This window comes from Siniperca chuatsi, linkage group LG7, assembly GCF_020085105.1.
Source record: "Siniperca chuatsi isolate FFG_IHB_CAS linkage group LG7, ASM2008510v1, whole genome shotgun sequence".
In the NCBI taxonomy this organism is placed as follows: Eukaryota; Metazoa; Chordata; class Actinopteri; order Centrarchiformes; family Sinipercidae; genus Siniperca; species Siniperca chuatsi.
Window position 1 is genome coordinate 17,773,801 of NC_058048.1, and position 25,465 is coordinate 17,799,265.

General features: G+C 40.6%; 1 protein-coding gene across 3 annotated transcripts in view; it reads right to left on the reverse strand.

Annotated features, from left to right (window-relative positions):
* Positions 1 to 25,335, reverse strand: part of rsrc1 (arginine/serine-rich coiled-coil 1) — a 121,704-nt gene extending 96,369 nt beyond the window's left edge. Inside the window, exons 1-4 of one of the 3 annotated variants that reach the window (XM_044202388.1) lie at positions 25,186 to 25,335; positions 24,429 to 24,632; positions 21,196 to 21,318; positions 2,554 to 2,763 (exon numbers count right to left, since the gene is read on the reverse strand). In XM_044202388.1, coding sequence (XP_044058323.1) covers positions 2,554 to 2,763; positions 21,196 to 21,318; positions 24,429 to 24,616 — 521 coding nt within the window. In that variant the 5' untranslated portion in view covers positions 24,617 to 24,632; positions 25,186 to 25,335. The other 2 variants (XM_044202387.1, XM_044202389.1) reach the window with 2 other exon arrangements.
* Positions 25,336 to 25,465: the final 130 nt, after the last annotated feature.

Here is a 25,465-nt window from a genome sequence, read left to right on the forward strand (position 1 = left end):
ATATATATATATATATATATATATATATATATATATATATATATAATATATTTATATAATATATATATATATATATATATATATATAATATAATATATATATATATAATATATATAAATATATATATAAATATATATATATAAATATATATATAAATATATATATATAAATATATATATATATATATATATAAATATATATATATATATTTATATATATTTATATATATATATTTATATATATTTATATATATATATATAGGACCATAGGATATACAGGACCATCCCAGGCCTCTGGTAGAGGACCCAAGCTCGAAGGACGAGACCACCCGCGGAGGGTGAAGGACAAAGTTTTTTTATATGTGTGTATGTCACCTGGTATGATGGCAGGTCCACATGGTTTAGTCAAAATTATTCCAGCATCATGGCTCCACAGGTTTAAGTAAATTGGAAGGCAGAGAGGAGGACAGGCAGTTTGAAATATATTAATGCTGCCACAGGTGGAAATGCTTTCACGCACACACACAAACCAACAAACTTACTACGTATATGAGCACACACACGTGCACACAGACAAGCTAAAGTGAGGTCAGAGATAAAGGAGGAGATTCCTATCAATCCTGAAGGATATTGAAGCCTTAATAAGAAAATAGATATAGTCTGCTGGCCTTACATTTCACTGTTAGCTTTATTTGTTTTCCTGATACTGATCTAAGAAAGGCAATATGTAATAGCTTCAAATAAATGGAGCACTTTTCCTTTAAAAGCAAGTCTCCATGTTCTGTTCACACAGAGAAATCTTGAGCCCCAAGGTCTTCACTGATGATCCATAAAGCCTACATAAGGATGAACAAACTAGTGCTAAACATATGGAGACTGCATTAAAGGATAAGGCTTTTTATTATTTTTAACACATCTGTTCTATAATTTCTACTAACAAGTATACTAAACTTATGAATCATTATCTGAAAGACCATTTACAAATTGTGTAATTCTAAATAAACAAGAAACCATAGCTTGAATAATATGTAAATGCATAACCCTTATTTCTAATGATTCGCATGTTTTCCTCATTTAAATCTATGTATGGTACTTGCTAAATACACAAAATGAGTTGTGCTTAACAAATCTCGGTTAAGATTCACTGTCAAAGATACATTTTCTTAATAATTAGCATTTACTTCACTTAATGAGATACAGTGCACACACAATTTCCAGAAAAAGTTGTGACAGTTTGACAGTCGTGCACATGGAAAGTTTAAAAAATGTTCTTAGATATACTGCATTTTTGTCTTATGGCCATTGCTACAGAGATAAGTTTCATCATCTGATTGCACTATTGTATCAAGAATACATCTGAGGAATGGATTAATCATTTCAGTCAGATCAAATAGTCGTCCGATCATTAATTGCCATTTGGCTATTACTGCATATTTCTATTCATAAATCCAATGAAAAGCTGAGAAAATACCGCCTGAGAATGTTTTCTCTCTGACAAGTTTAAGTATTCAAAGTTTGAAAAACCAAATTGCAGCTTAATTAATACCTGGATTAACATTTGGAAGTGTATATCATAAAAATCACAAGTTGATCACTATAAATATACACTTTTCAATCTATGGAATTAATTGTAAAGTTATTTGTTAGCTCACAAGGGCAAAACATAGACTATACCATGAGTTTTGATTCAGTTTACCTGGGGAGCTGAAGTCTATTAAATTGACAGCAGCATTGTAGCACAGCAGCTGGTCTGCATCACTCGTGGGATCCATAGTCTGATACACACATCTGTGCCATTCAATATGACAGACAACAACTGGGTACCAGTCATATTACAGTGGCCTCAAATCACATTAGAGCACACCGCGCTGGGGAGGGATTGAGGGTGCTATTCTGGTAGAGGCCTCTAAGGTAGTTAGACCTGAAGTGGAGTGTACCACTGTTTAAAGATCCACTACTCTAAACTTGTTTCTACTGTGTATTACAGCCTTTGGAAGACATAAGCTTGCAAGTGAAGATGTCGTTTGCAAACAATTCTCACCTTAATAAGGAGTCCTCATTTATTGTTTTGGTTTTTTTTTGGCATAAGCACCAAAGACATCGGGGATGCATATGATCTTGTTATGTTTCTAGACTTATTGCAGCTGGGCCCAGAGGGTGAAAAGTGGAGTTAAAGATATCAGACATCATCTGGTGACCAAAACATTCTCTAAAAACTGAACCTGTGCAGCACTCCTACGTACCATCTATTCTTATATTTCCATGACATCTTCTGTTACAAGAGGGAATTATATCACATTACAAGGCCAGTGTAGCCAAGTGCTTGATTGCAAGGGGAAAAAGATGAAGAAAAGGAACGATGGATTGATGGATGGAAGGATCAAGTGATGGATGGACAGATGGAGGAGCTGAGACTGAGCTAAGTCTGTAATATACTGACCAAAATATTCGGTACTCTTGTGGAGCCTACTGTTCAGATTGAGCTGGGCTGTTGGGTGTGTTTGTGTCTACCTGTGCATGTATGCTTGAATGTACAAAGTCATTCATCACTTACCCCTTTTTGTCTGCCTTGTCTCTACTCTTGTCCTTCTCTCTGTCTCTTCCTCTGTCCCTCTCCTTGTCTTTCTCCCTCTCCCGGTCGCGGCCCTTGCGCCGGCTCCGGTCCCGCTCTCTGCTGTGGCTGCGGCTCTTTTTGCGGCTGTGGGTACCTCGCCGGCTACGGCTGCCGTTCCTACTGCGAGACCGCCGGTGGCGAGAATGAGACCTGGAAGAGAAGAGGTGACAAGACATAGTTTGCAGCTGATAAAGCACTGATAATACAACAAACTAATGTTTTTTGTTTCTCTTTTTTCCTCAATGAATAAGAAGTGAGATACTGGTAATTTTTCCACAAATGAGTCTTCAAATAATATTGCAGTCTTATGATTAAGTTATAAACAGTTTCTACTTCAGTTAATTATTGCCTATATTTGCCAGAAAGCCAATGTGGCTGAGAATGTTTCACTTAGCTGTCAATTATGCATGTGTGTGGCAACAGTGATAGAAAACAGAAATAGCAATAGTAAGAGTAATGGAGTGTGTTCCCACTGAGACAAAACACATCTTGATGCATTGCAGGACAGCTGATTCAGTTCATTGCTTGTTGAGAAAATCTATGGCTCTTCTACAAAGGATGTCTCCTTGTAAGATTTAGACTGTATTGTAAAATAGTCACAATACACAAGAATCAGCTAATGCAAGTGTTCAGTAAAACAACAAACATATATTCCTTTCCTTATTGTACCATATACCTTTTTATTGCTGCCTAAATCTGTTGAAAATAAAAGTCTTTACTGCTTTCAACATATTTTGATTTTTGTTCATACGCAAATGACATAATGTTGCATGTAATAAAGACTTGCAAACAGGTTTCAAAACAAAAATCAATGGGCAGAACTGGAATTGAAACTGGAATTGATAAATACAATAAATGACACCCAGCCCGAGGCCAGACCAGCTTTGTGGAGATCACTTTACATCACTACATGGAAATAATGTTATGATTGCATCTGTTAACAAAACTTAAAATAAAACTCACTAGGATGTAATTTTCCTGGAGTGGACAAATTCATCCTTCATTGGATGGACCTAATAATACAGTTATATACAATCACATACACCGTGACACACACACCAACACGACACTGTAGAAATGGAGCCAATTAGAGGCATGCTCAGAGGAAGGCCTGTCCTCAGTATTGATCCTGACACTGCCCCTCTGGTCTCAAAAAGATTTACAGATTTACTCTGTTAGTTATGACACACAAAAACATAAATACACAGTTACACACACATCATTTTAACACTAGCAAAAAGAGAATTGAAAGTGTAAGTTATACCTCAATATGGTGCCATACGCACAGAGACACAAATTACCAAAACATAACCACTTATTTATGTGTCACTGCACATGCCTCTAGTAATGCAGACAAAACCCTTCAACATATTCTGCTCAAGTGTGTGTGTGTGTGTGTGTGTGTGTGTGTGTGTGTGTGTGTGCGTGCATGCGCATATGAGCCTGCATCCTGTGTCAGTGTACATGCACGTATGTGTGGGAAGGACCGTGATTTGAAACCCCAGTAGAAATCGGCAGCTGAGATGCCGTTATTTTCCGTCATCTATCATTTTATTGATTTGTCTATAAAAACAGTCAAACCTGCTGTCCACGAGCTTTATTGCTTTCCCCCCTTTATTAGTTTGCAGTTTGGGACATCCAGAGCTGTCTCTCTCCCGACAGAAAACTAATCATTTTCTTCAGACACCTGTCACCATCCTAACAGACAACACTCTGACAACTGTTGCAATTAATTAGGCTGGGGCGATCCCGATCACTGGAGAGTAGCTGCATTGGTTCAAGGTCTTGAAAAGAAAAAAAACAAACAAACAAAAAAAAACAATTTGAAGTTCCACAGAAGTGAATCTGGAGTGAATACATCTATTTCATGAGCAAAGGTCAGACAATGACCAATATCATTAAAACATCACCATTAATTTAGCACATAATGTATACAATACATGACTCAGTTTCAACTCAGAAAGTTTAGTTTCATGTTCATTTAACATATTTTTTCCAGTCAGGTGTTACTATCAGGGCTGCAACTTACGATTATTTTCATTATTGATGCTAAACAACAGTCCAAACCGCAAAGATGTTCAACTAACTCTCACAGAGGACAAAAAAAAAACAGCATTTTTTTACATTTAAGAAAGTCAAAACAAGGGCTTCAACTAATAATAATTTTTGTTCTTAAATCGATCAATTGGGTTATCTATAAAATTTCAGAAAATAGTGAAACGTGCCTGTTATAATTCCCAAAAAAGCCCAAGATTATGTATTCAAATTGCTTGTTTTGTTCGATCAACAGTCCAAAATCCAAATATATTCCGTTTATAAATCAGATACGACAAAGAAAAACAGCAAGTCATCGCATTTGAGAAGCTTTAACCAGCAAATGTTTGGAAATTGACTAAAACGATTAGTCGATTATCAAAATATTTGTTGATTAATTTTCCGTCTATTGACTAATAGATTAACTAATTGTTGCAGTTACAATAATTCTACAGTTATTTGAGCAGCAGTTCTCTTTTTTCTGCATTAATAACTTTTCCCACAGTAAAGCCAGTCTCATTGCAGTCTGCAGAACAGATACTAAAGCAGATACCCTGGAGTGATTATCAGCAATAATTATTATTATGAAACATCTGATTCAGAGGCAGAGGTGAAAGCAGTCATAAGTCACAGGACATTTGATTCAGCATGTTTGATACAATGTTTACTGGAGTTACGATTAGGCTAGTCAGAGAATCACAGCTAATGGAAAAAAGGAAAAGAAAAACACTGGCATTTTGGGAGTTTGGAGTCTCCAGATAATACATCAATGGCCCAAACAGACCTTGGAATGAGTGAATCTATGTGTTGACAATGCCTGTGTATGTTTGTAATCAACAGTACATGAGAGGGAATACAACAGAGTTGCAGTGTTCCAAGCCTAAGTCTTATATTTACAGCCAAGCAAATTGTGGCCAGAAGCAGCAGATGCAATAAACACAGTCTCTCTCTCTCTTTCTGTTTCTCTGTCTCTGTCTCCCTCTCTCCCTTTTCCCTTCTGATAGCAAAGAAAATAGCCCACTTCTGGGGTGTGCAGCAAATTAAATTTACTGTAGTTAATAGAGTGAGCCTATGCTGCTAAATGTCAATTTCCTGACCAAGTCCTTCCCCTTGGAGAATGATTAGCTAATTTGAGGCTGGGGATAAATGGGCTAATGCAGGACACACACAGATAAACAGTCACAGTTGGACCCCATGCCAAGCCCTTCCCCTGCTTTACATTTTATTGGCCTTATTATCTCCAGGGAAAATGGGTCCCCCTATGGCCTAAACATATTTTCATTTCTAATAAAAGGCCCTTGCTGGTTGCCCCCACATACAAACCCCCCCACACACATGCGCTGCCCCCTCACAGCCTCCTTCCTCCATTCCTCCCTCGTTTCGCCGTCCAATCCATTAAATCGGAGGTCTGCAATTGGCTGGGACCATTTTCCTGGTGAATTATCAATAGAGTAATTATGCTGCATGTTGGGAGCTCGGCTGAAGCTTATCGCCGCTGACCCCCCGGTGCGCGCCAGGATATGATCCCTCACCACAGCCCATTGGGGTAATTATGTGGTTGGGTGTGAAGCTGGATGGTGTGTTACCCTTATCAGTCTGTATTCTATTTCTGTTTTCATTCAAAATTGGACATTAATGGCAGCTACGCGATACCACTAGTGTCAGATACAGGTGAACGTCTCCAATGGAATCTGACCCCGGTTAAATCATTATTCATACTACGCAGTATAGAGATGGGGAACACATGAACACACAAACAAAAAAGACAAATCAACCTCACTGTTCCCTTAACCTTATCTTCCCCCTATTCGAGCAGCAGTGACGGACATTCATATTGTTTCTTCATTTCCACAACCACCACCCTCTATTGGGAGGAAAAAACAAAGTCCATACTGTATTTGTCCCATGGCAGAAAACACCAACATAACTGCTGAGAACACCGCATGTGATGTTTTCAGTGATGCCCTGAGCAGCGTCCCCGTCCATTAGGCCAATGTGGCGCAGCAGTGATTAATGGCTATGTAACTTAAACCCTATCGCATTTCAATGGACACTGGCGACAGTGACCCCTGTCTGACCTGAGTCTTTCTTACCAACAATACACTAAAAGCAAGAGAAGAGTTATCATGGGACCTAGACATACAGTTGTATTATGTTTAAAAATGTTTCCTGGTTAGATATTATATACTAAAGAATAAAAATGATTAATATTAATAATGCAAGTGGGATTTTAAATTGGAATTGTTTAACTGAAAGCTTTGCATCTTACCATAATTTTGACTATGTTCATCTACATAAGCTAATGTAAAAGTGTCAATATAGAGAGCCCCACTTCCGAGCTAGCCTCCAGGCCAGCCTCTGTGCCACTACCCTCTGTCTTTTTTCATTTATCTTTCTGAAAATGTGAAATGTGAATCTGAAGTTATCCGTGAATATTCTATTTTAAGCTAAATGGCTACATGTACCTGTAAACTTAATCTACCACTGTACTAACTAGTAAAATCTGAGTTGGTGGTGCAAGACTGATCCAACAACTACTAACTGAATCATAATCATTAAAATCACGACATGCCTTTAAACAATATTAATTGTGTAATGTTGGATAAACAAGACAGAGATGGTGTGACCTGGCCTAAACTGGCCTAGAAAAATACAATGCAAGCCCATAGCAGTTTGGTGATCAACTTCTTCTAGATGAAATGTTTTTGTAACTACCAAGGTGGCATTTTGAAACCGTAACTTTTGTTTCACATCTTTGGTATTTATTCTTTGTATCTACAATGTATTTTACTAGACGCCTTAACCAACCGACGCCGCTGGTGGTACAGACCAATCAAGTAGAACCTTAGTGTACCCTCCAGTCACACACACACGCACACGCTTGCCAGTCGTGTTTTCCAAGCAATAGACAGACTGAAAAAGAAATAGGCCTATTGAAAGTGAGAAGATCTATATTTGAAGAACTTCATTAATGCGCTGTTCCCCCACCGAGTTATTTCCAGTGACAGAGCACACAGCAGCAGCTTCATGTTCAAGTTAAAAGTCACTTTTCTTTTTTCTGCCATTTCAATGTGTCTAAAAGCACCTTGAGTGAGCAATGTGCATTTCCTGCTGCCAAAAGACGTGGAAAACAGCTGTTCCTGCCTGACGCTGCCTGCTGAATGGAATGCAAATATGTTAACCATCCAGAATTTATTACTTTTGAGTGCTCTTCAAACGCAACGGCAGACACAAGTTTAATTTATGATATTCCTCTAATTATGAGAGCTGTTGAAATCATTTCCCAAGCTGCTTCCTCCTTCCAAGCAGCCACATTATCTGTTCCCTCGGTTCGCAGTACATGCACGCACAGACACACACACACACACACAGACAGACTCAGTCATCCACCACACACAGCCACAGAGAAACATAAATATACACACACACACTAAATAACACACAAGGAATCACTGCAAAGTAGCTGATTGTGAGCACAATTAACACAGCAAAGACAGAGCATGAAAGATTCACAGAAATGTTTTTTCTTCGTCCCCCTCTGCTTCATAAAAGCAATGTTTAGATTTGTCATAATCTTCAGTTTGCTTTTAATTTAGCAGTCGTCAACACAAACGTCTGCAATGCCCTGCTATGCTGCGACACAGAAATGAGACCCCATGCAGGCCACCCACTCACTACCCTCCCATACCCACCCAAACACACACACGCGGTTACAGCCACAAGCCACAAGGTCAAGTCATTTAGCAGAGTTCAAAGGCCTTCAAAGACCCCTCAGATCTATATGAACCTACAACGGCCAGCCAACGATGAGGGAAAAGATGACTTTCTGCAGCAAGATGTGGTTTTCATGTGCGTGCAAGCATGTGTGTATATGTGTGCGTTGCCGCATGCACATGTGTTGATTACCCGGCGTCTTCATTGGCGCATATGCCCAGTGTCACTCAGCCTCCTCATCGCAATCCTAAACTTGGCCGTCTGGTGTGCCCCCGCGACCTCTGACCTCTCTGCAGCCGCAACTCGACATGACACCCATTAGCAGCTGGAGCGGAGGGGGGCCCTGGCTCAGCCACTCAGTCCAGACACAAGGTCAAGTGGGGGTCACACTTAGAATAGGTGCTAACTTGCCAACTCGCTCACAGCCACTCGCGCAATTGAAACCCACTTTTTCCCTCCTTCCATCCATCACGGTCCGGAACAATTAGTTACGCCGAGTTAGGAGAGAGTTGTTTTGGTTGTCATTGCCTCCATCTGTAAGAGGGTGGAAAGCAGGGAGGGAGAAAAAAGTTGAAGGACAGAAGAGAAGGAGGAGGAGGAGGAGGAGGAGGAGGAGAGGGAGTGCAGACTAGACAAGGGGAGACATAGGTGAAGGACAGCAGGAGACTGTTGAGGGAGAAGTAGCGATAAGATAAAGAAAAAAGGTTTTAAAAGTTAGGGAGTCAAGAACAACCACGGTAACAAAAAAGAGGGAGAATGAAAAAGAAAAGAAAAAATGATTGGGACTTATGGAGAAGACAGCAGACAGCCGTGCTTCATATCAAGCTGGCTCCAATTAGCAGGTGTGCTCTCAGACGCTCGCTCTCCTTCTCTCTCTGGTCAGGGAAGATGTATTTTTCTGCCTTTTATATGCATGTATTTATGAAGTGGTAGGAGATCTGAGGGCCCTTAGCATAACAGCCTTTTATTGTTTAAATGTGGACTGCTCGGCCCTGTGTGCTTAAGTGATTTAGAAACCTCACAACTCTGGTATAAGAAAAATCATAAACGCTGAGACAAACCATGTGGGTGGACTGTAAAAGGCACCAAGGAACGGGCCGACAAAAAGCAGACACACATTCCACTACTAAAGGGAAACTACACTTAATTAAACACCCAAGACACAACTGGAATAGTGCCCTGTAAAAACATAGCACTATTAGTTTCCCCTCTTCAGTGGAATAACATAAAGTTGTCTTCTGACAGAACAGAGGCTTGTCTCATAAAGAAGTTTCTAAAAATCATTTTTTATGAACTGCTGTCAAGATTGAACAAGGAGAGAGAGAGACGAACACAGAAAAAGAGAGATCAAGAAATTAATAGAAAGAGAAAACACTCCACGCTGATGGAAAAAAAAAGGCTCTCCCCTCTACAACATCTGTCGCTTCTTGTAGTCTACATGTCCCATGCACAGAATAAGAAGTAGCCCGTAAAGAAGGCAGATTTCACCTTCTTTTACCCATCACAGCTGGTAAAAGGGTGATTTTGTGAAACATAGCAGCACTGCAACACCCGACCCTTAAGTATATCGACCTTTTCTGGCCACCATTCTCTGAAATGGCAGAAAGAACTCTGCATAGATAAGTTATATGTGATGAGATGACAGTAAATGCCATTCATTACACATCTGCAGTAGCACATGAGATACAGGGCGCACACTTTGTTATCTCACTTTTTCTGTGAGTGTCTGAGTGTCAATATCCTACAGAGTTTACAGAGAAATCTGGCAAACGTCCACTCCAACAAAATTGTTGACTGCATTTAAAATAATTACATTTTTCCTGCTTTGATTTGAAGCCAAAATCACAACGTCGAGTTCCCTGTTCAACCAGTCACAGAAGTGTTATGCTCTTTGTTCAGCCAATCATACGACAGTTGGCCACGTATCCTTTGGGCGATCCATCTATCTCCACTTCCTCCTTATGTCCTCGACTCTGCCAAAACCCGAATGGATAGACAGAACAAAAAAGGAAGACAAATTTCAAATAGAAAAACTCATGCGCATGCTGAGAAAGTGTTTCATTACTTTCAAAAAGATTGTCAAGGTTTCAGTCAAGGCGCACATGATCCTTGTTTCATTTGTCTGCTATTCGTTCTCATTTTTCTTTTCTTTTCCACAAATAAATTACTAAACGTGTGAGTGAAACCACATGCTTGTGTGTGTGTGTGTGTGTGTGTGTGTGTGTGTGTGTGTGTGTGAGTGTTTGTGTGATTCCTTTGCTTGTCCAAAGTGAACTGACAAGTGCAGGCAGTGGTTCCATTAGCTGGCAATTTGCTCTCAAGTTGTCCGGGAGGGAGAGGAGGAATGACGGTGTTTTTTGGCAGGACTACGCACATGGCTCTGCTTAGGACGAGTTAAGTGAGGTGCTCACACACATAATCCTAGGCCATCATTCAAACACTCTCGTAACACATACACTCTCAAACATGCAAGGTCTTACATGTGAATATGACACAGCCTAAATGGAGATCAATGGCTCAAATGATGAAAAAGTAAATCTATTGTTAACATGCACATATTTACTTATGCTAAAAAAATTCAACACTAAGTATTAGTCTGAATATGACTGTGCCAGCATTTTGTAAAGACAAACTATATAAGTCTACACAAACTTCCTCTGATTTGCAGAGAATAATGGTGTCCATATGGATTGCGCCAGAGCATAACTAGAGTACAAGGTAAACATGCCCGACTGAGGTTTGTCCATGCATGCTCTCTTAGCATGGGTCTCCATGGACTGGCTCAAAACCTGGCCACTGAATCACACACAGCACATAAACATACCTCCCCTCCCTCTGTGTGTGTGTTTGAGTGTGTGTAGCATTTTTAAGTGTGAAGTGTGAGTGAAAAGAAGAACTGTGGACAGACGGTGGCGTTTATCTGTGCATATATTAAGAGCAGAAGCTGTTAATTAAAAGGGGGGAAAATAAGCACTGCTAAAATGATACTTTGTTAATCGGCTACTTGGCAATGTGACCTCTGAGTGCACCGGGCGTCATTGTAGGACCCACTGTCCTGCTGGCACAGGGGACAATGTGCAGGTCCGGCTATGAGCAGCAAGCAACCGGTAGTCTCTCTCTGTCTCTCTCTCTCTCTCTCTGTCTCTCTCTCTCTATTCAATGCAATTCAGCCGGCTTTACTGGCATGGGAAACAGATGTTAACATTGCTAAAGCGAGTGTGAAATAAAAACATACATAAACAGAAGAAATGTGCTATTAAAATATATACAGATTAGTAAGATAATAATAATAATAATAATAATAATAATAAATAATAATAATAATAATGATATAGCCTTGCAGTTAAAAGATACAAATACAAAATAAGTAAACTATATAAACGCTGCAACATTTGTGTATGTGTGTGTATGCGTGTGTGTAGGTCACTCACTGTCCCTCAGGTTGTGGCATGTTGATATATATTGGGCAGCAAGATATGCCCCGTCTCCTTCTCCTATTTTCAATTTTGAAAAATGTATTTAGCTCTTTGAAATCTGAGATTAGTACATTGCAGGAGGAAATGCATCTCTGTCTCAACCTTACCTGTCAAACAGTGACCACATATTCTGTTTTCTTTTGGTTGCCATGATTTTTTGTGTCTTCCTTTTTCGATTGCCAGTTTGTGGTCACTGAGCCTGTACTTGGTTAGGATCTGTCTCTGCTTTCTGTCTCTGACAGTAGAGAGATATTCTGCCAATTCATAATCTCTTTTTAGGGCCAGACAACATTCTGGTCTACTTTGGCTTTTAGTTTCTTATTTTCAATGTTCCAAATAAGTTTCTTTACATTGCTTTATTATTTGGTTTACTCTGATTGGTGTTTGGAAAGCAGTGTTGTTGTGAGACTGGTCAGAGTGTGTCTGAGGTGGGCAGTTAGTCTCAGCACCAACTGACATAGGGGACTCTTTCCTGGGCTCAGCTCTTGGGTTTGGAGGACTTTGGAATAGATGGTGTCTAAAGGGCTGGATTTAAGGTGATTAAAACATTTGAGTGCTCTCTTTTGAATGTTAAATTATCAGTGGGTATCTGCCTAATTCTGCTCTACATGCATTTGTCTGTGTTTTTCTGTGGACGTGTAAAATGTATCTGCAGAATTCTGCATGTAAAGATTCTGTTGGATGTTTGTCCCAACGGCTATGGCTATGATGGCTGAGTTGACCCCGTACTTCACTACCATACAGCACAATGGGCTGGATGACACTATCAAATATTTTAAGGCAAATTTGAATTTGAATTTGAAAACGCATCTAGAGCTCTTCGAGCTTTTTCTTTTAGTGCATTCACTGCCGTGTGGAAACTCCCTGATGCTGTTACGGTTATACCAAGGTAGGTATAACTCATACCGTGTTCAATGATATGATTATTAATGGTAAACAGGTAATTGTTCTCCTGGCATCTGGGGCATTTTTGAAAAATGATGACATTCGTTTTCTTCATATTTACTGCCAGGGCCCAGTTCTGACAGTACTTTTCTACTATGTCCAGCTGTTGCTGTAGTCCTTGTTCAGTAGGAGACAGTAGAACAAGGTCATCAGCGTAAAACAGAGACTTCACCTCTCTATCTAGGAGGGAGAGGCCAGGAGCAGCACACTGATCCAACTGTCCCATTCACTGTCCCTCAGGTGTGGCATGTTGATATATATTGGGCAGCAAAATCTGCCCTGTCTCCTTCTCCTAAGAGTATTTTTAATTTTGAGAGGTCATTTATCTCTTTGGAATCTGAGATTACAGAGTTGAACTTGTTAAAGTAAACGTTCCTTATTTCATTGTATGGTACATTTGGCTTCTCTCTCTCTCTCTCTCTCTGTGTCTCTATCTGTATCTCCACCCAGAGCGTTATTAGACCCAGGGCTCCGCTGCGGCTCCAAACAGCTCAATGACAACATACAGGGCCTGCCAATTAGAAATAATTAGACAGTCATTTCAGTGGCAAGTCTTTTTAAGTGCATATGTAACGATGCAATGATGCTTATTAGCCGGCCTGAGCCGGCGAGGACCAGGGCCTCAAACGCTTTGGCGCTGGAGAAAATAATTATGCCAGTGATCACAAAGCGAGCTGCACATCTCTGTACTTCACCTCCACGCGTTTCAAAAATCCACTTCATTAGCGCCCGTAATTAATCCTCCATTAATTGCAGGAAAAGCCCAGTTTACCTCCCTTCGTTTCTAATTATCATCTTATAAATAGTTATGGTTCTAATTAATGTGTTCATTAGGCAGGATATTTCTCTCAAAGCCTCGCTGGGAGCCAAAGGTCCGGCTCGGCTCTCTCTGAAGCCTAACCAGCCAGAAGGTGAGGCCATCCTGCCTGCATTTGCTTTTATTTTACTACATTCAACCTCCTAATTGGCATTTAAAACCCAATTTGGAAGAACTTCAAGACGCTTAGATAGGAGAGAGAGACACAGAGAAGGCAGGAAGGAAAGAGAGAGATACATTTGGTGTTCATTTTCCTATGCCAGAGCTAAAAGCGTTTCTGTCTCCATCTTTCTCTTGGTCTGGCCAGACGGATGAGCCTTTTCACTGTCATAAAGTGAACACAATGAGGGCTGATTGCATGGTATTAGTCTTTGGCATTATAGAGCTTTTATTTGCAAAACAGTGCAAGTGTGTCTCTACTAAAGAAATAACAGTAGGAGTGTCATACTTAATGGGTTTCAGTCATCAAACAGCCAAATTTTGTCTTTGGTATACAGATATAAAGTGACTAGTCTGGTCTCTATGATATTTAAATTAGATTTACGTTCATTCACACAGCTTTCAAAAAGGAAAATTACTCAGCAATCTTAATTATTAGAGTAGTAGACTTTAAACAAAACTATGCTTTTGTCAACTTTTGTTAAATTCCAAAATCTATATAAACTTGCAGAATTATACTGCAGTAAGAATTTATTATACATGGGGGGGGGATCATGCATCTTCAAATATGTTTGAGCTCTGGATAAGAATTATGTTCATTGCAATATTTGGAAAAAATAAATTAAAGTTTAATTAAATGAGCAAATAGTGATTATTTCACTATTACTACACATCTCATTATCTGTTAGATACATTTTTTATTTATGATTTTAGTTCTGTATCTCTTTTTGATGATCAGTATATTAAATGCTACTTATAAACAAGTGTGTCCATCTCTCGTGTACCAGTATATGACTATGAGTTGCCATCTGATAAAACATGTTATGAAGAACAAAAAAATAAATCACAGGTTTTATCTTTACACCTCCACACTCAAAAACAAGAGAAAATAAAGATACAAATAACTAGAAAGAAAAGCTGTTACCTATCATTAGCCACTATTCAGATTCTTGATAGTAAGTAAGGGCAACAGTATGTGCCTTTAACAACCCACTTATTTAACCCGTACTTCATTTAGATGAACAGGTAGGCTAACTAGGGAAAATATGCAGAGGTGACTGACTTCACACACCTCTGATGTCTGCAGAAAAAAGTCTTTGTGTGTATTATTCAAAATGCAAGTATAGTAATGATGTTTTCCCTATATTACCAAATTGGGCCAAATTACAATATTTAGTTATATGGGGAATACAGAATTGAACTCTTGGGTGTGAATGTTCTTTCCTATTTTTGAAATCACTTTCTGATTTAAACACAAAATCACTGTGCTTTCTGACGCACTGATTAGGCAACTAATGCAGAGAGATTCCTCCTTTTCCCTCCTTCACACAATGTCTACTACCCTTCCAGCCAAGGCTATAACACAACACGCTTGTTTGGGACCATCAGACTAACGCCCTCATTTGATCGTCTATGTGAGAGGACTGGTGTGATGTCTTTTGTGAGGTGAATTTTGTGTGTGTGTTACACAGTGCAGACTCTACAGCTAGGTTGCTACCCAGGGGAGTGGACTAGTGTGTTGTGAGCCTGCAGGATGGAGGGGTGCGGTGGAGTAGGGTAGGGGGGTAGGCGGCTTGGCAGAAGTGAGGGGTGAAGGGGGGGGTTACCTCTGGCGGTAGAGGGGAACACTGCTTGCGGCGAGGCGGGGATGAAAGAGGCTGTCTGTGTCAGTCACTTATTCCTCCCTTTGGTAAATAAAGGTTTCTGACAACAAAGCCGAGAAGCGCTTGACTGGCCTTTACAGCAGATAAATAAAAAAGACAACACAGAGAAAGAGAGTAAGACAGAGAGAGAGAGAGAGAGAGAGAGAGAGAGAGAGAGAGAGAGAGAGAGAGAGAGAGAGAGGGGAAAAGAGAGAAACACAAAAACAAACGCGTTCAGATCTCACTACTGGAAGCATGTTGATTTTTATGGAGTAGAGAAGACGCAGCCAAACTAAACCAGGTCATCTTTCAGTTTAAATCAACACTTTGCAAGTCCGGTAATAGGGCGGGTAGGAAGAAAGGGCTAAATGTCATCCTGTGGAAGAGGGAGAAGAAAAGACGTTGAGAGTCCATGGGATAACAGACAGACGGAGGAAAAACAACCGGGAGCCTGCTCTTAAATTCCAGTATAGTACACTCTAGACTAACCTAAGACCACTATAAAACTGTGAGAACACTAAGTGAGATACTGCAACTTAAAGAAGAAAAAGGATTTAGGGGTTGTTCGCATTCTTCTTCATCTTATTTCCTATCCATCAGAACCACCATTCATGCCTTATGGTTCTCTCATAATGAGATCTCAGCGGTTTGTTGAGGAAACCAGATTTCACATGTCATGTCCTCAAAACACACACACACACTCAGGGCTGTTTCCCTTTTGAAGCAAGCGGCACCCAAAACCACCTGCTACATCACACACACTCCAAAGAGTGTGAATAAATATATGTTGGACACAAATGCACAGAAAAATTTCCATACAGCCACCTGACAGGGGAATTGCTGATCCAGGTGCAATGAAAAGCTGGGAGGCTACACTGCTCACCCACAATAAGGTTGCTGATTTTCCTTACCCCACCTCTGTCTTCTTGCACTCAACTGCCCTACCTTCCTTTCCTCCCCCTCTAAGATCTTTCCACTCCTCCCTTCAGTTCCTCACCTCAGCCCTCTCCGTTCCCAAGCCGCCTAGATGACCTTGCGCTCGCTCCATGTCAGTGCTAGGCAGGAAAAGCTATCTGGCAGATGTATGACACCTCATCTCATACAGGGGAAAATTGCTGCGCGAAATAAATACTAGGCCATCGGTCAATCCCTGCACGCACACATGCATGCACACACATGCCTGGAGTCCTTCTGTGATCTCCAGTGCAGAAAGCAGAGCTCATGTTATGGAGCTAAAACATCTAGATTATGTAGTTCTAGCAGCAGCAAGACATGACAAGGTGTCTTAGTGGTTGACTGTCTCATAACCAGAGGACCAAGGCAATGAAACTACATAGCTAGCTCTGGGCACTGCTCTTTAGTCAACCCTGACCTCTGACCTCTCTGAAGGAGGACAGCAGAATGTCCCTAAGGGGATCACTCAAATGTTGGATTATTATTATAATTATATCCTATTTTCATGTCAGTCTTAATGCAGGAGACCAGAACTGGGGCCTATTCCGAAAGCTCTTGTAGGTAAACCTGGGGACTTATACATAACAGCTTTGAACTTATGTAGAAAAGTTATGTTTTCAGAAAAATTAGTCATCAACAATGAATAATAACTATAGATTTTTACACCATGAAAACCTAAATAGATATCACAAATTCAGCTTGGACTTAGAGTAGCAATACAAGACGACATTTTTTTTTTAAACTTTTAAAAGGGAGTCCCTGATTGTCTGTCTTGGCCCAACCCATGTACCACCAACAGTCCTTTCCCCTAGCTCTAACTAAGCATCAGTTCTGAACTCATCCCGGCCTCTGCGGCTCAAGGGTGGCTGAGATAATCCTGACTTTGGTTGGCCATCCTAGCCCAGTGGGTGGTGTGTCTAGCTTGCTATCTACCTCCTCTAGGGAAAAGACAGATAATTAGAGGTCTCACTCTCCTTAGACTCATGACAGCAGCCCAGTGATGAAGCTGCTCCAGTGTTAGCCGGGCTAAACCCTGACGATAGCACTCTGCCCTGCTAACACAAAACACCCCTGAAATATTAATGAGGAAAATGTAAGCATGTGTGTGTGCCCTGCAGTATATGCTCACCTATGTGAGCGCATGCATACATGTGTGAATATCCACCAATGAATGAAATGTTCAGCTTTCTTTGATGGGTCAAATGGTGGATTTGCCGCACCTGGCATTCCTCTATGTCTTTTAACAGTGCCTCTAAAGCTAACCGTTAAGTGAATGAAGGACTGACAGAATGACTGACTGAGCCACACACATTTAACCCCTGCTGTGACCGCCCATAAAAGCCCAGCACTACATCGCTCCGCCAAGCTCACCTAAAGACGTGCCTGTGATCCGACTGTGATGAGAGGCTGTGTCGTCTTTGTTGGGCTGGGTACACATCAGATCACTGTACGCTGCTGCTGCCATGCTCCACTCTGCTCTCCCCCAGTGGACTAGACGTGACACCCCCCACCCCCCAATGGACATGCAGTCACGCAAATCTGCACATACATGCATAAGCTCGATCAACCTCACACATGCTCGCTTGCTGGTGCGCACACAGGCAGGGACACGCACACGCACACGCACACACACACAGCCTGATATGCCTGCTCACATCAAAGAGAATAAACATTAATGGCAAATAGGTAATCTGCTCCTCTTGTCTGTTTTACATTTCAGGGCAAGATTGACTGCCTCTGGGGAACCTGGCCCTTCTCTGATTGAGGGCAGGAAAAAAAGGAGAAAGAGACAAGAGAGGGAGTAAGCAACGATAGATGGTAAACACAAGATAGAGCATTATTCTTATTTCATGTAGCTCTTTATTTTTTATTTATACATGAGAGATTGAAAAGAAGGTAATAATATTCCCTCCCTTCAACCCACGACGGCCCCACTATGGTCCTAATCTTCTCCCCTGCAATATTCTGATGCAGGTGTTATTATTCTCATTTCTTCTGAATAATATCGCTCTCTCAAGCCTATCTGTTCTCTCTACCAGTGCTCGCTTTTGTCTTTCCTCTTCATTTTCCTCCTTTAGGATCTTCTCTGCTCTCTCCCTCTCCTCTGCTAACTCGACCTATTCTCTCCATACTTTTCCATTCTCTTCTAACTTCTCGTCCCCTCTCTCTTTCTTCTCTCCAGTCGGTGCACTCGGTCTCCTCTTGCTTCTCTCTTTCATATTCTGAAGGTGGTGCCGGGTTGCTGTGGCTTGGGTGGGGGTGGCGGGCAGCACCTCATATCCCATCTGCGTATCAATCATGAGGTCCTGTCCACTCAATCCCCCTCTGATCCATCAGCCAGCCTCTCAGCCAGCTCAGGCAGCCTCATCCAGACACACACACACACACAACTGACTAATGGCAGTCAGGGCACCTGTGCACAGTACACACCAACCTGCTTTCATTCCACAACCACAGTGGATGCAGAATGTGCAGTATCCCATAACAGAGCTGTACAGTACTGGACTATAATACTACAGTCGCTCCTAGTACTGCAGAAAACACTGAATGCAGGATATTCACAAGATTTGTCTTAATTAGTCCCATTTAGGCTGTCAACCATAAATTATCTTTATTATCAATTAACCTCCCGATTATTTTCTTGATTAATATATAAATCATGGATCTATAAAATGTCAGAAAATCCCAGTTTCCAGAGTCCAAAGTTCAAATTGCTTATTGTTCCAATTAAGTCTAAAACCCAAACAGATTCATTTTAATCTCAAACACGACAAAGAAAAGCAGCAAATTCTCCCATTTGAGAAGCTGGAACTACAAAAATGAATTTCCATTTTTGCTTGAAAAATGACTGACACTAATAATCCATTATTAAAATTGTTGCTGATTATTTTTCTGCCGATTGACAAATCAATTAATCGACTAATCATTTCAGCTCCAGCCCCATTTATTAGATGACATCAAAATTTCAACTGGATTGTTCGAATGCTAAAGCAGGAGCACACATGTGGCCGTCAACGACAAAGTTTTGCAGACACAAATTGCAGCTGCCATCACATAACTACATAAATTTATCATCAGTGCCATCATTTTGCACATCCCCACCTCCAACACCGCCTCCACCTCGTAACACCCCACCACGCACTCCCACCAACACCAGCCCAACCCACCTGCTCCTCGCTCACCGCTAAGCCGATTACACAACGCAACCCGCCTAATCACAGTACAGCATTTGTAAACACCGATGTCATCGACTGTAGTTCTAAATCTCCCAAATCCCCTACACCCTTCATCTCACACCACACCAGTAATGCCATTTTCGACTGATGTTTTAATCACCAGAGCTGCTATGAGTGACTGCCACTGTACCACAGAGAGTCGGTAGAGAATGTGTGAAAGCTGTTTGGCCAAATTCTCTCCACAAATACTTTCAGTTCACAGTGCAAAACGGAAATTTGTTGCTTATTCTGAAGCCACAAAATGTTATGTGACCATTAGGTTGGAGAGTTGAAGTGTGGTGTGTGTATGTCAAATTGTCTCTGTTGCATCATCCATTCATACTGACACCTCTGTAATGAAGATATTAAAACACTTCTTCCTTTGTGATTAAAATGATCTCTGCTCTCCCCCGCAGCCATACACAAGTAAACAAAGGGCCTAGCTCGCGCATATATTATGACAACCTTGTCTTCAATTGTGCGTCTGGCCATGTTTTTGTGTGTGTGTGTGTGTGTGTGTGTGAGAGAGTGAGTGTGAGAGGGATTTAAAAACAGCACAGTTTACTGGTTCATTAGCACCAGATTAGCTATGCTAATGACATGGACCACCACACACAGAGACTTTGCCTTTATGTTTCTGAAAGGGATACAGGACTGGATATGGCTGTGTGTGTGCGTGTGCGTGTGAGAAGTGTGGTGCAGGTGTGTACACATTAGTCTTGCATGAATAAGTTAGTCCCTTGCAAAAAAAAAAAGCGAGCTACACCAATAATAATCATAATTCAACAAAGTATGTATGGGTAATGATGTTTTAATTCTATTAATGAGTGAAAGGAGAGCTGCTGCCAGAGGAGATTTGGGAAGGATTGGACTGCTATGACCTGCTGTCTCTGCGGGTCTCTGTTTCATTAATACTCACACAGTAAGACGGATAGTCAGAGCAAACTGAGACACGGGTACATGCACACGCAACATACTAATCCAGACCTAAGATCCAAGTTTCCATGTGTCTCCATCTGATGACATGAGACATAAATACGAAACGATGTGTTTGTTTACACTGAAGTAAACTTCCAAAAGTCTTATTGCTTTTTTAATAAGAAAAGTCTGCAATGGCATTCCACATAATGATTTGTAATACAAACACCCAAAAAGCGTTTCAAGTCAAAAAATGTTGTCACTCCTAAATGATGTAGCCATCGCTCATCACTCCTTTTCATGTATTATATACTTTGTCTTCAGTAAAAGTAAAACATATTGTTAAGAATATTGTTCAATACATATTTAATCAGAAATGTATTATTAATATTATGCATTATTACTAATAAAATTCTGAGAAAAAAACTATGTTGCAATCATTCAGAAACTTCGCATTTTCAAGATTAATCTAAACGAGATTGTGTCAGTAAAGTTACAATAATTTGAGTTCCATGGTTAGACTATATGATATGAAGCATGAAATATTCACAACCAAAACTACCAGTTTGTATTTTTTGTTTGAATATTCACTGTTTAAAAATGAGCTGTGTTGGAGGTTACTCAATCCAAGACTAAATAAAAAGTTAAACTGTACAGAATAAACAGAGCTGTGAATGTGTGTGTGTGTTTGTGTGAGATAATGTTACCTCCTGTCTCGGCTGCGTGACCGGTGTGAGCGGTGGCTCCTCCCTTTGTCTCTCTCTGCACTGCGACTCCTCCTCCTGCGAGATGAACTGTGGGACGAACTGCTGCTGGAACGTCTTCTTCTCCTGGAGCACACGGAAGAAAAACATACAAATGTAATTCTATTATTGGCAGGATCCTTCAAACAAAACATCAAATCAGACAGTAAGGTTATTATTTATACAATGTATTATTTTGTGATTTTGGCAAATCAGCAATAGTCAAACATGTAAATTTGGTCTGAATGCCCAGTGTGGTCCACAAAAAAATGTGGTTACCAAAATCCCTGAGAATATACATTTGTTATTAGTGATTATAATTTTACCATGGCCATTCAGCTTCATTGTAGTTTCTCTTAGTTTACTATCCATAAAACAAACCAACAAAATCAAACACTTTGCATATCAGCTTCCTCCTCACTTCACCCTTCAACCTGCAATAACAAGCACCATTTGCTATTATTCTCTGTGTCCATTCACCAGTTCACAGCAGCTCAGACACCATCACCTGAAATTCTTCCCTCTCCGTCATAAGTGACTGCTGTATTCCTAATTTGTTTTGCTGTTCATTTCAAGAGCAAATATGTCCTAACATCCCAGACAACCTCACCTATTATCAGCAGCGCTGACTGCTACTTTGCATTAGTGAACACGCTCGTCCACAGCCAAGAGCAGCAGAGCCATGCAGGCTGCCCTACAGTTCCTCCACAGGGGCCCTTTGGTGCTCTGCTGCTCTTTAATGTGGCTACAGCAGTGTGTGTAGCGTCTATTTTCCAAACACTACTCACACCGCGTTCCTATTGATATTATGTAGCAGGAGGCATTTATGGGGGTGAATCTAAATGCAGAAACCCCTCTCTTCTACTGCGCAAACAGTTTGAGCAATATTCATTATTTAAAATCTCTTCTTTTGTTTCACCAAAGCCAAAAATACTGAAATCTTTTTAGCACACACACACATACAAAAGAAAAACACATACACTGTCCTATGGGAGCGCTGCAAGACGAAGGAGAAGAGAAGAAAAGGGAAAGCAATACAAATAACACAGAGGCTGAACTATCAAACCAGATTTGTAGCACTTACAGTAGCGCAGAAAGGATCCATTAGTATTCCAAAGGCTGGATCCCATGAGCGGGGCCTTATGAAATAAGTTCCACAGCCCTTGTTTAACCACTTCACACATTATGCAGAAGAAACACACAGTAGTGAGCTGCCGTTTTTTGGAAGGTGGCGTTAGCGCACACATTTTCTCCTGCACAAACGTAATGTAATAAAAACATAATGGCTCAAACACATGCGGTTGGGAAGTGCCGGTTAACAAAGAAGCCTTTCACATAAATACAACACCTAACAAGATGGATTTCATGTCTCTTGTTCACTCACACACACTTTTTACCTGTCCTGCTCCCTCTTTTTTATCTCATACACACAGTCACAGACACAATTACTCACTTTATGCATACACGTTAACCATGTAGTCATGATGTCACCAGCCAAGAGCATAAGCACTCTTCTGTTTTGCCACATGTGAGGTCTCTTTACAATGTTTGTATGTATGCAGGCTGAAAATGCCACAGAATGTGTGCCTATTTAAGGAACTAGTTTCACACACACACACACACACACACACACACACACAAGGTCTTAGTTAATTGATCAAAAGGTATGGCTAATAGATGAGGGACTGTGGTCCCAGGGTTTACACTGCCCACCCAGCCCCACCCTCTATAGACAGGCAATGACTTCCAATCAGCAGTAATGGACCTTGACCAAGCCTCATAAATAATTACTATCAACTGGCCTTGTCTGAACAGCCACACACAGCCAGTGGTAGCTGTGGATGGATGGAGGAGGCCAGGTCCAGCCACTGGCCACTTGCAAAGATGTCTGATTATTACTGAACCTCCCCGTTCCTCTGAAACTGCTAAATAACAAAGTGTGGTATTTTGTAAACAAAAGGAGAAGCTTATAAAAATGGTATAAGCTTGTAACCTTTCATGTCTCAGCTAAGACGGTGTAGTCCCTCATTCGTCCAGGAGTGTTCTATCGTAGAAAAGGTTTCAGTCGTAGTCATCTGGACACTGTTTTCAGAATCAAGACGTTTCGGCTCCCATCCGGAAGTCATTCTCAATTGTGAAATTGTCTCAGCTAAGACAAACCTTCAGAGACTAGACACAAAATGACTCGTCTAAAACAACCATGTCTAGCCTAAATTTCTAGCTATGTTTCATCTCTAAAATGACCTCTAGCCTAAACAAGTGCTAGTTTCACTTTTATTACATATTATTTTTGTGGAAATCATATGACTAACCAAAAACAGTGTAGGCTCAATGAAAATGTGGCATTCATTGTAAACAGTATGGGGGTCGTTCGATGTCTACCGTTTCATGTGAATCATTACTGAGACTAAATATTCCATCCTGAAGGTGTCTTCAATTATCCTGAGCAAAGACCAAAACTAACAATAGCAGACAGCATTCTTACTGAAACACTAAAATAAAGTAAAATCAGAATGCAACATTTGTTTAAATTACATTTTTTCTGTGATCTCTGGCTTTTAAATTTATTTACTGCATGTTGAGGAAAACACGTAATTATATAAAATCCAAACTGAGTATTTTGGTTATTTCTCAGTAATGGCATATCTCTCTTTACCCACATGGATTTACTCTAATAGACCTACTGATATTGTATTATGTATGTATATCAGCCAGTAGAATTGTGAGAACTCAACTATAGCTGGGTTGTCGCTTCAATAAAATTACATCAGACTCCTGAAGTTTAACAAATGTTAAACTCACTGTGGCTGCAAAGTCAGAGACTTAGCCTCTTACAGGGACCATACATTTTATCCTCTAATGGGCTGTAAAAAGAAAGCAAGCCAGAGGTAACAGAACAAGCCAACATAAGAAGTACAGAATACTTTCAACCTTTGATTCACTTTTGCAAACACAGAGAAGATAAGCCATTTGGCTGCTGCTTTGGTTGTACTCAATAAAACGCTACTGGAAAAGTGAATTCTAACTTTCTTTCCTTCACAGTGAGGTTAAAATGCAACATAAGCACCAGAACAGTGCCCCTGGAGTAGAAACAGTGTCGTGCCCAAGGACACTTCAGCAGGACAGTCACCTAAGTTACTCAGTACTGATCTCTGCTACCTCTAATTAGAAAAGAAAAGCTTGTTATGTACTCCCACCTCCTGTCTTTGTCCCTGTCTCTGGAGCGAGAACGGCTCCGGCGACTGGACCTCCGGCTCCGGCTGCTGGTCACCCTGCTTCCGGAGGATGAAGACGAAGACGAGGAAGAGGAGGATGAACGGCGACGCTGTTTTCTCTTCCTCCTGCTCCGACTGTCATCCTCACTATCAGACGAGCGCCGACCCATGCTGGCTGCCTGTCAGCTGGCATAACATACACAAGAGTAGGGTTACTGATGAGCTAACTCTCTGACAACGTTCAGCAACAATTTCATACAAAACTAAACCTGGAGTATCGACGTGAACATACTACACAATTTAACAAAGCCAACAGTACATGTCTCTATATCTTATATACAAAATGTTTCATTAGTATAGCTACTGTGACCACAGAGGTCTGGTAAGGGATCTAAGCTAGCTGTATAGATAGCTAATACAACTTGTAGCTTAGCTTATCAACTACATGGAGGGAACAGTTGTGTAATTTAAATCACCGTTACAGCTCTAACAACACTATTGTCACAAATGCCGTAAATATAAGAGATACATTTAAAAAAAAATCTGTTTTCTGTGGAGGCTAGCTTGCAGGCTAACAGTGCTAATTCCACTAACGTTTGGCTGTGGTTCTTGTTGTGACTGAAGCCTTCTAGCCGCTTAACAGTAAACATGTCTCACATTGCAGTCATTAAACGTTACATGAAAGATACAAGTGTAACAAAACAAGAAGTTACCTTGAAATGAAAATCCCGCTCCTCACCTTTAAATCGTTGTGAAGCTCCACAACTCAGCCATGCACCGCTCAGAAGACTGTACTCGTCAAACCGGAAAGCATCGATCGCTTCCAGACAGCAGAGTCAAACACAGAGCAATCGATTGATGGACTTATTCTCATCTGATATCATCAATTAGCCTAGTTTTTCATGATTTACCCTAAATGATATCTTCAGTCTCAAATACTGCAGCATTGTTTTGTTGTTGCCACTTTAAGTGTAGTCTAAAACATTAATATTGATATATACCAAATATATATATATATA